Source organism: Parasteatoda tepidariorum, chromosome 8 (assembly GCF_043381705.1).
Source record: "Parasteatoda tepidariorum isolate YZ-2023 chromosome 8, CAS_Ptep_4.0, whole genome shotgun sequence".
In the NCBI taxonomy this organism is placed as follows: domain Eukaryota; kingdom Metazoa; phylum Arthropoda; class Arachnida; order Araneae; family Theridiidae; genus Parasteatoda; species Parasteatoda tepidariorum.
In genome coordinates this window covers 44,800,464-44,812,654 of record NC_092211.1, presented here as the reverse complement: position 1 = coordinate 44,812,654, position 12,191 = coordinate 44,800,464, and the positions used below count along the sequence as shown (strand labels likewise).

The 12,191-nt window shown below is 29.3% G+C and overlaps 1 protein-coding gene across 6 annotated transcripts in view; it reads right to left on the bottom strand.

Moving 5' to 3' along the window:
- The window catches only part of LOC107437715 (solute carrier organic anion transporter family member 74D), a 258,380-nt gene that overhangs the window by 6,988 nt on the left and 239,201 nt on the right, over positions 1-12,191 (bottom strand). For all 6 annotated transcript variants that reach the window (XM_071184715.1, XM_071184716.1, XM_071184718.1 and 3 more), the window contains 6 exons: positions 7,274-7,525; positions 7,049-7,138; positions 5,223-5,609; positions 3,803-3,967; positions 2,013-2,202; positions 608-758 (listed from right to left, as the gene is read on the bottom strand). In XM_071184715.1, coding sequence (XP_071040816.1) covers positions 608-758; positions 2,013-2,202; positions 3,803-3,967; positions 5,223-5,609; positions 7,049-7,138; positions 7,274-7,525 — 1,235 coding nt within the window. The remainder of the gene's footprint in view (positions 1-607; positions 759-2,012; positions 2,203-3,802; positions 3,968-5,222; positions 5,610-7,048; positions 7,139-7,273; positions 7,526-12,191) is intronic.

The following is a 12,191-nucleotide window of genomic DNA, read 5'->3' as shown; positions in this document are numbered from 1 at the left end:
TATTCATGCATTCACAACTATCGTTAGTATCCCAAAAGTAAGAAAATTTTGCAGAGTTAGTATTGCTAGTAGAAATGAAATAAATATTGTTAGTAATTAGTACTGTAAAAATGGTTAAGAAGAATTCACAGTACATCAGTTGAAAAATAAGAAAGAAATGATATTGATAGTGTATAAAAACTTTTCCTTTTTTTTTCTCTTCAGAAAAATTCAATAAATAAAAAACAGCATTTTGTTCTTTATTTTTAAAGATTTAAGTGATTTATATATAGACAAAATTTATAAAAAAAATCTACATTACGTACAGGATTACTGAGATCTGGATCAAACTTAGCAAAAGCAATCAGATATGTTAATAATCATAAAATTTAAAATTAAATATATTTTTTTCTATGATTTGTATGATTTGTTTCTATGTTATATGATTTATAGCCATAAAATCACTTTAATAGCATATTACTGCATTCTTTATCAATTTTCCAACTAATGTATTCTGTTTTAGATTAAATGGTTAAAGGAGACAAGAGTAGAGAAGGATGAAGAGGAATTAAGTATTATTTAGCGGAATAATACTTACTTCTTCTCCATCCTTTAACAAAAGCATTACCTTATCGTAGGAAGAACCTGAAACATTAGTGCATCCAGCTAAGCAGGGAGAGAGGTAGGTGACACCTTCACTTGTGCAGATTGGTGCAAATTCTCCAGGTAGACAGCCACAAGTTTCACTGCAGTTCTTTTGGCTAATGTCTTCGTATTCACTGCATATAATTTCATTTTTAAGAAAATATTGAAGCAATAAATTAAAGCAACATTAAGTCAGATTGCTAAAAATATTATACAAATTAAATCTGAGTGAAAAGAAAAAAAAACGAACCAAACTCAGCATGGAAAAGTCTAGTTTTGGAACTAACTCAGTTGCAGAAAGCAACTGAGTTTTTTGCAGATTTAAATTTTTCATGACATTTTTCTCTAAATTTTTTTTATACTATTTTGCCTCAAATCTACTCAAATTCAAAGCTTTATTTTATTTTTCAATTTCTATACAATATCCGTTTTTCCCCTACACATAAGCCAATTTTTCCGTTTTTAAAGCATATCTTTCTTTTTTAATTTGTCAAATAACTATAATTTTTTTAATGCAGTGTTTTTAGTAGACGCTATAATGTGGGAGAAACTTTTTATGGCAAATTCTCTTTGATTGGTATTTTAAAGTTAAAAGAAAATCAGTTCTGTTAAATCTAGAATAAACCATGAAATTTCAAATGCAGAAAAAATATCAAAATACAAACATATTACTACAGGATTAACTCTCTCACTGTGTAATTCTAAGAAATCCTGGCATAATTTGTTTGAAACAAAACAAATTATGCCAACAAAAATTCCAACATTTAAAACTTAATGATTTCAATTTTAAACTACAGTACAGAACCCGTTATCTGGAAATCAGAAAACCAAAAAACCGGAACGAAATTCGATAAATTTACCCGCCATTTTTTTTAAAAAAAAATTTTTTTCCTCATATGATTTTAGGATTTTTCTTCCTTTTTTGAAAGATTGGATTGAAAGATGTCTACCTTACCATCATTTTGGAAATAATCATTAGTGTATTACTTCATCGTTTTTTCTTCTTTTTAAGATTATTTCCAAATATTTTTTTTTTTTTTAGCTGGGTTTAACAATAAAAAAAAAACTGCTTTTTGAAGCAATTCAGAAATCCGGAAAAATCAGTTATCCGGAATAGCGATGGACCCGATCGTTCCGGATAATCGGTTCCCTTACTTAAATAGATGAAAGAGAATTTATCATGAAGGATTTTTTCCACAGTATGTCGTCTTAAGGAAATGAATTTGCAAACTAGATCAATTCTTCATCAATTTTCAAAATTAAAAAAAATTTTGAAGAACATAATAAAATGGTGCATTTAATATCAAAATGAACTCACAGAATAAACAAATGAATAAACAGATATATTTGACAGTGCGAAATTAGCTAAATATTAAATAACATCATACCTTCCAGCATTGAGTCCAACATATCGGTTAAGTGGGCAACCAAATACCATTAAAATCATCATCCCGATGGCATAACACAGGGCAGAAAATGCAATCCAACCAGACACAAATCTTGCATTGGGTTTATACAGACGCATGAATGTCCCACTGGCAAAGATTCCAATACCCATGACTAGTATACCGGCAATTCCTATATAATAATAATATTAAGTTATTTATGATAAAAAGGATTAGTTCTCTTTTTATCGACATTTCAAGATAGTGAGCCTCGTTAAGATAATGAATTCAATTTAATTGATTATTTTAGATAGATACATAAAATTGAATCGAAATAATCGATTCAATTTTATGCATCTGAGATACAATGAAGATCTTTATTGGAATGAAACACTAATTTATTTTAAAAGGATTGGAAAGAAAAAGAAAATTTCGGAACATGAAAGATCAGTTTACATTTAGGTATCATGCTAAATTATGGTCAGTAAATGAATATTTAACTTAACAGATTGTAATAGTTAGTTCGGATTTTGTACAGAATAATATACTCGTTTTTTTTTTTCGATATTTACATGGTTAACCCAGGTATAAATTTTATTATATAGCGAATAAATTACAATATTCATTTTCAATCCCATAGAATGCTAACTGAAAGAAAGAGAAGGAAAAAAAGTGAAACTCGAAAGTGCATTACTAAATTTTGAGACAAAACAACTTAAAATAAGGAGGCGTAACTTTATTTTGATTAAATGTATAATAAGCTATCAATAAATTTTAAAATTTGATAAGCTTAAATTTTTGATAAGTATTGTAAAGCATCTACTGTGCATTATGTTTAACATTGTTACTTGCAAAATAGCATATATTTTTAATAGCAAAAATTATCTTCCATTCTCAATCATTAAATTCCATGGTCTGTCCGCGAATAGGACCTGACATCTCCGTCACTGAATTTATGCAAGAAGCAGAGCCGTTAACTTATTTCATACCAGTCATGGGTGCCACTCTAAAAATATTTCAAGACTGAACTTATTTTTTGACTAATTAACACAGTCTAGTGTTGTTTACCAAGAATCTCCAGAAATTTATAGCTATCTGACACCACAATGCACCTTTACATGATAATAGCCCATATATTAAATCAATAATTTTTTTATTTTTCTAAAAAAAAATAAACAATATTTTTCTTCACAGCAAACAAAACAAAAATAGCTAACTTCATATATCTTTTTTACACTAATAACCGAGTAAAATCGCTGATAAAAACTACTGACATTTTCCTAAAGCCATTTACATTTCATTTCACCATTATCTTTTATCTTAGCTCAATAAAAAAACAATTTCTCAAAAAAAAAAATTTATGTTTATCGTAATTTAACTTTCGCTAGCATTTCAAAAAGTCGGGAGAAAGTGTTTAAAAAAATCAGAATTTATATTCAACAATAGTACAAATTTTGTTTTCACTAACAAAATGCTGAAGTTCAATCAATCCTATTCTTTCATTGCGGAGTGACATTATTACCTGATTCTTTAGCAATAAATATTTCAAAAAAAATAAAAATATAATATGAAAAGATAATAAAAAATAAGAAAAATAATTTATTTATTTTTAACAAAAAATATTTCTCACATTTTTAAGGAAAAAAACGAAAATTTAATTTTAAAAACAATCTGGGGAGAGAGATTGATGGAATTTAGTCCACTGATTTTTTCAAGACTGATTTCAGTCCGCAGGACTGAAGAGTGGCACCCATGATGAGCAAAAACAACGAAACGGAAAAAAATATACTTACCTGATATCATATTGGCCATAGTAGCAGTAAGTTGAAATTGACTTTCCAAATATTTTGGCAGGAAAGTGTAAAGACCAGCTATGGGCAATATATGAAGAACACTGCTGGCCGTTCTGTAGAGAAGAATTTCATTTCTAAGTAGTCTTTTTAAAGCTGATGGGAAATCTACGGAATGAATGTTCTGTTATACAGTTTTCAAACAAAAAGGAAACAAATTATATTCACTCTCATTTGCAGCAAACGATATAAGTAAAGTAAATTGAACAATCAAAAAGTATATTTTGTAATCACCAATAATATTTATAGAGGCCTTATTAGAAATTAATTAAAAAGATAAACAGATTAGTGGTCACTAAGAAATATTTGTTGCTGTTGTTTCTAATGCCACTAGCCACACTAGCAAGCCTGCTTGGTGAAACAGAGCAAATTTAAGGCAGATGGTGCTGTTTTTCAGTGGCGCCATCTACGGCCAAGAATTCGTCTTCAGCCACTCACACGTCACACCCGTTTATAGGGCGGACTCATTCATACATCCATTCATTCATCCACAGATCGTAATTTTTGACCTGGATCAGAGAATGATCGATCTTCAAATCCAGTACCCCCAGAGGTATTGATTTGTTATGGGAACATGAAGGACTTTGCGACTCGACAGATTTAACGTGCATCAGTCACCATTTACTACACGAGGAGTCTTCGACCTGTGGGGTTCGAACTCACGAACTCTCAGGCATGGGCCCAGCGCCCTACCGACCAGGCTATCCCGGCCATAAATATTTTAAAAAAAGAATCTGCCGAAACATTACTGAGATTGAGAGTATCTGAATAAAGTTCAAATGCAATGAAAGTCTTTACTCAATTTCATACATGACTAAAATCTTTAGTGTCACTTTTATTGGGATTTAGCACAATAATTTAGATTAAGTATTTTTCAAAAATTTTATTTTTAAACTTCCTTTTAATTTATTCTAATATAATATGAGTATATTATAGCTTTAAAAATTCCTTATTCATATATCTATGTATATTAAGAAAGCCAAATAAAATTTATAGTTAATACTATAATAAAATTTATAGTTATTTATAATTATAATGATAAAATTTATAGTTCTGGGTATGAAAAATGTTATAATAAAATTATTTTTTTATACCAAAATGATAGATGGTCCCTAAAAAACATTCTTAATTCTCAACAGTTCGTTATAAAATTCGTCTTCCAAAATATTTATATTTTGGAAAAGGAATTTTATAATATTTTGTAATGTCCAGATTATTTTTTTAATGAATAATTTAAGTGTAAGAATTCATTATGGTCTTGAGTTCAATTAAATGAGTTATTGCGATACTTTTGTACCAGGCAAAATTTCTGTTGCTATTTCATGAGTTGTTAATGATTGTATTTAAATCATGGAATTTTCACCTTTTAGACTGGGTTTACTGTCATCGTCGTTTTCTTGATTTTGGTTATTATAAAAAGCAGACTGTTGGCATAGTGGGCAGTTCGGATTGTCCAACCTGTTGTCATTCACCAGTACTTCATTAACTTTGCAGTTGTGCTGTGATCCACCATTAACATTTCCATTGCCATTTGTGATAGCAGGAGTACCATTGGTTTTTGTGAAATCACCATCATTTCCATTGTGGTTAAAGCTCTTTGAAGAATTACTGTGCAAACAAGGTTTGGGCAACTTCCGTGGGAAAGCCATCATTGGAAATGCAGTCAAGATGAGAGCGGCTCCAACGAACAGGACACCTAACCACCATGCTCCAAGCCACTGGGGATTGTCTGTCGTAAGTTCTGTGGTTTCTGAAATTGCACCTTTTTTAATTACAAGTACCCAAAGTAACTTAATATCATGCACAATCTAAAATTTCAACATAAATGTTATATTGATTTTGATAGTTTTATTGATATTCTAAATAACTCTATAAAGCTAAGACGCTATAAACAAAATTTGATTACGTAATATCATGTACAATCTAAAATTTTAACTTAAATATTATATTGATTTTGATAGTTTTATTGATATTCTAAATAACTCTATAAAGCTAAGACGCTATAAACAAAATTTGATTACGTAATATCATGTACAATCTAAAATTTTAACTTAAATGTTATATTGATTTTGATAGTTTTATTGATATTCTAAATAACTCTATAAAGCTAAGACGCTATAAACAAAATTTGATTAAGTAATGGATACTCCTTTTGTACTTAGTTTTTGCAGTTAGTAACGTAATTCAAATAAATTCTAATTTTAATGCAAATGTTGTTGATAATTTGGTAAAGCAAAAAAGTTATAGGCAAAGGTTTAAGGTATGGTATGATATTGTTTACATACACAGTTTCTGCATTAATTTTGAATTGTATTTAAAAAATAAAGGTAGATCTTCATAGAAAAGAAATTTAGATTAGGTATATAGTTTTGCATCAACCTAATTTGGTATAATTAGTATGGTGGTAATATAAAATCTCCAGCTGTCACAATGCTTTTAAATTGACAGGGAGTGATAATTAAAAAAGCGAATTAACTAAGGATGAAGGTTTAGAAAAAAGATAAAAACAGATTCTGAAATAATGTCTTATCAATTAAACCTTTGATGCAAAAATTTTATTAAACATAATTTTCTTTAATTTGTATTAATTTAGGAAAAAATTTATACAAAGTAATCTAAGAGAAAAATATTATATTTAGCATTTTATTAATTTATAGTTATGAAATACAGCATAAAATAACTGGTACCTATCTATTTTTTTTCCGATAAAAATGAAATTATTGAAACATGGCTCACTTCCAAACAATAATTGAACTTGTTTGCAATTATTTAAATCTAAGAGAAACAGTCATTCACCATCGAAATATCCTTAATTAACAAAATAAATTATTTATAAATTTTTGAATATGAATGGGAAAAAATTCAAACTACTTTTTTTGGGATTTTATGTATCAGTATAAATAGAATTCCAAAATCAAACAGATTTTTTGAGTAACTATTAGGCCGTTTTTTATGATTAAAAATAGAGGGTCAATAGATAAAAGAGACACCGGTCTCCCATCTGTGTCAAAGGGATAAACAAATCAAATTTTAGCACAATATGATGAGACAGGCGATTTAAACAAACACTTGTAATAATTTATAACAAATTACAGGATCATTCGATTATTTTTATTGCTGCTTTAATCTTTAAATCCGAAAAACCCAAATCAACCAGGTAAATACAAAAAGTACAAATTCAATTATTACCAAAGGGGAAATTCACATTAATGCTAGTGCAGAAAGATCCCAGCAAAAATCCAAAAACTGGACCAAATATCCTAACTCCTATCGTAATACCTAAAAATGAAAAATAAATACAAACATAAATATAAAGAAACTGCGTTAGGATTGTTTTCTTTAGAATAAAAGGCATTTAGCTACTATAATATTTAGCTATTATAATTTAGCTACTATAGTTTTAAAAGCAATTACCAAAGTAGAGCGGTGATTCTCGAGTAGCGACATTATCATCAATGTAAGGAATGCCTAGTGTGTATACAGCTGTAGCTCCGATGCCGATAAAAAGCAAACTGACGAAAAAAATTATCAGGACGATGTTCGTGGCTTTGGCTTGTTGCTCCGAATCTCTTTCTTCACATTCATTTTTTTTAAAAGCAAGGGCTTCACTGTTGGAGAAAAATGGAGGTACTGGCTCGTTGATCTCTGTTAAAAGTCGAAAATCGTCTGCAAGGACACAAAAATATTCATAATTATATATTATGCATTGAACTAACAAATAAGCTAAGATATTAACAGTTTAATTATCATCTGTGTAGCGAATTCTTCAAGCAGGACTGGAAATTAAAAGTTGTTCATTAGTTCGGAATGCGGGAATTAACTGAAATCCGGATCAATTACGGTATAACCCTTCAACGATCGGTTCATTTCCAAGAAAACGGTCATAAAAGTGCCTATTTTTCTTATCCAATCACAAATACACGTATTTGATTAGTGCTGACATCTAGTTTAAAATAAACTAACTACCTACAATTACCTCAAAAATATCCTGGCACTGCCATCTGGTGTGTAAAATGAGAAATAAAATGCTTTCCGGGCAAAAGAAATGAATTAGTTTTATTCTTGTTGGCTTGTTACTACTGAACACTCCAGCCCGGAAATATCACGGGAGCGAGAAATAGAGGGCGAAACCTCACCCCACCATTTTCACGGGAGCGAGAAGGAAGGGGTTAAAGTTTGGGAGCATCATCCGTAAAGTACAATTTTCCGTAAAATTCATTTTTCCCGTAAAATATTATACCAGCGTAATTTTTACAGTAATAATATACTAAAATTTGACATAAATAAAATAAAGGAATAGATGCTAGTGATCCCTTGGACCAGCAATCTATGTAAAATAATAATAATATTTTTTTTTTCGTGTGTGTATTTTAGTTTATATTCTAACAAAATAGCATATTTAATCATAACGGTAAACATTACACGTTCTCTGTATCGCAATTTAGCATGAGGAGAAATATAATTATGGTTATTAATGTTAACAATAATTTATTTCCTTTAGGAGCTAAAATTAAATAAGATTTTTCTGACTTTCTATTTAGGACTTAAAGAGTATTTTCATTGATTTTGGATGTAATAAGCAAATTAGAAAAACAATTATTGTCACGCAAAAACTAGCGGAAGTTATCACTGATAATAATAAAATGTTTTGAACTTTAAGTACGCTTTTAATTAATCAACAATGACGTCACTGCAAGTGACGTCACTGTTGATAAATTAATGAGTTTGTCTATTCAGAAGCCAATCATGTTCAACAAATACGAGTGACGTCGCGCACAGGTATCCAAATAAATCTGATTTAAACCACATGGTTAGGCATAATCAATTCACTTCTTCTCGAGTTTCAAGTATCTAATTATAAAAATATTACATTTAAAGAAAAAAAAAAGGAGACACTCTAAACACAAATGCATTTTCCTCTTGTCTTATTGATAACTGGGCTGTATAGTGAAATTTTGGTTTTAAAGTCAGCAAAAATCAACTTTTAGAATTTTTACAAGAAATAAAAAAACATCAGTCAAATAATTACAAGAATAATATATCAATACAATTCAAATTTTAATTCGTTAATGATGGTGGTGGAAAAATGAACAAATAGTGCCATATTTTGCAATTAAGTTGTATTTTTTCAAAAAATAATGTCTTTAAATGAAAATAAAATTATAAAAATCCAAAAGGTTTTTTTTTAAAAAAAATTAAAAGATAGTATGGCATTGAGTTTTATCTGAAATATTTAGATTTTTTTTTCTGTTTAAATTTAATAAAATCTAAAAAGAAGCAGAAAAAACTATGTTTTTTTTTGACGAAATTGGATTAATTCACAATTAGAAAGTGATTAATCAGAAAATCATGCATTGAAAAATTTTATAGTTAATATATTCAGAAAATAAAATTGCTATAATTTTTCATTCAATTATTATGTAAAAGTTTAAAAATTAAAGTTTTCAATTATTATAAAACTACTAAAAGCGACAAAATGCGGAAATAGAAACTATTGAAAAGTGTGCCACTACTCATTTTAACAAACGCAATTTTACAAAAAAAAAAAGATGGATTAAATTTTAAATTAAACACAAAATTAGTTTATAAAAAGGAAATGAACACGAAACAAAGCTAAATAAATAAACTTATTGTAAAACGCTGAAATATAAATCAATCTGTTTTGCATCTTTGAAATAATCTAATAACAAACATTCCTCAGTTTTCAGTTTCATAATTTACGCCAAAAATTATGGATGGTCGAATATCCGGAAGAGCGTAGAAAGAAAATACAAGACGCGTGTTCCCTAGACGGGAAATGTCCTTGTAAGTTTTCAAAGTCAAGGACACAGAGATTGCACTTTAATACAAAACCGTTAAATGCATTTAACAGCCAGTAAACCTAATTGGCACGTGGTAAAGGAAATTATTTATCTAAATATGTATTTTGAAGTTACACCCAATAAAAATGTTTATTATAAAGTTTTCCATTAACTAATTCGAGCACATAATATTCCTTATTTAAACAAAAGCTAATTAAATAAAATAAAAAAAATCGAGAATAAGTTTTTAAAAAACGAAACACATTTCGTAAGATAAACTAGAAACACGTGAGACAAATTAAATTATTGCAAACAATAGGACAATCAAATATATTTGTATTTTTCCACTACTCAAAACCAATAAAATTCAACTGAATAAGATTGCTACGAATTTTAAGAAAGTTTTCATTCACCAGCTCTGTAACTACAAAACAAACAAAAAATGATAATCGAGCAAAAATTATCAATAAACTTCAACAGAACAAAAACGAGATAAAGATTTGTTTTTTTAATCAATTTAAAAAAAGAACATCGGTTTTTCTTTTAAAGCCTGGAAGAAAGGCATCAACTAGCAACAAGCGAAACAAATCAAATTGTTGCAAAACATTAGGGAAATCTGTATCTTTTAATTCAAAACCTTCATTTCTGCGAAATAAATAAGTATCCATTAGTTTTTTTGGATCATAATTCACGTCAAAACATGAGGACAATCAAAAAAAATATTTTTCAACTACTCAAAACCAATAAAATTCAACTCAATAAGATTGCTACGAATTTTAAGAAAGTTTTCGTTCACTAGCTCTGTACCAACAAAACAAATAAAAAATGTTAATCTAGCAAAAATTATTAATAAACTTCAACCGAACACAAATGCGATAAAGATTTTTTTTTTTAAATTAATTTGAACATTGATTTTTCTTTTAAAGCTTGGTAGAAAGGCATCAACTAGCAACAAGCGAAACAAATCAAATTGTTGCAAAACATTAGGGCAATCTAATCATCTGTATCTTTTAATTCAAAACCTTCATTTCTGCGAAATAAATAAGTATCCATCAGGTTTTTTTTTGGATCATAATTCACGTCAAAACATTAGGACAATCAAATATATTTATATTTTTCATCTACTTAAAACCAATAAAATTCAACTCAATAAGATTGTTACGAATTTTAAGAAAGTTTTATTCACCAGCTCTGTAACTACAAAACAAACAAAAAAAGATAATCGAGCAAAAATTATTAATAAACTTCAACGAAACAAAAACGCGATAAAGATTTTTTTTTAAAAATTAATTTTAAAAAAAAGAACATTGATTTTTCTTTTAAAGCCTGGAAGAAAGGCATCAACTAGCAACAAGCGAAACAAATCAAATTGTTGCAAAACATTAGGGAAATCTGTATCTTTTAATTCAAAACCTTCATTTCTGCGAAATAAATAAGTATCCATCAGTTTTTTTGGATCATAATTCACGTCAAAAAGGGTTAGATTTAGGCTATCCGGAAGCTTCCTCGCACGTGGAGACACAACACAGACGTGTGTTCCCTAGACGGGAAATGTCCTTGTAAGATTTTGCAGTCAAGGACGCAAAGGCTTGAACTTCAATACAAAAAGCCGTTAAATCCTTTTAACAGCCGGTAGACACTATAACCAGCAAGTGGCTTCGCCTCCTCCCACTCCTCTTAACTATATCTAAAAAGCAGTCAAACGGTAGTAAAAAGAAATCAATTTATAACGCAGGTGGGGTTAGTGCTTTTTTCTTAAACTGAACTTCATTAGTTACATGTACTTCCTGTAATTTATTACGTATAGTTCAAGGGTTATAAATATTAGTTAGTTAAAAACTTCTGATTATGGAGTTAAAAGTGAATAAAAAGATTATTGTTGCCTTATTGTTTCTTACATTCTCAATAAACCTTATGATGATCATCAATAAATAATGATTCAGATAGCTTTGCATATCATAACATAAAATTAATAAAAATTATAAAAATGTTTATCTATAAACTACTTATCTATAAATTTTGTATTTATCTCTTATTTAACGGCACTTACCAGTAATATGTACGAGGGTTGTCCATAAAATAAGGTTCCCAACGAACTTTCACAATGAAAAACATGTTTATTGGCATTGAATAATACATGTTTGGAAAGCTTAGACTTCCCTCTTTTTTTCGGCATAATCGCCGTTTAGATCAATGCATTTTTACATGCAGTGTTACATCTTCTTTATGCCTGAGTCGTAGAACTCTGCCGCCGCTCCGCGAAGATAGCTTAAAACAGACAGAATTTGCTTAAACTTCTTCGGCTTTGGCGAGCATGGATGCTTCCACTAACGGGATTGTTCTTTTGTTTCCGGTGTCATGTAGTGGACCCAGGTCTCGTCCCCAGTGACAACAGAGTCCAAAAATTCCTTGCCATCGGTTTCGTAGGCATGAAGAAATTCGCAGGCGGCTTCCACACGTTGCCGTTTGTTGTCATAGTCATCCGTCCGCATTTTCGGGACCCACCTTGCCCAAACCTTGGCATATCCTAA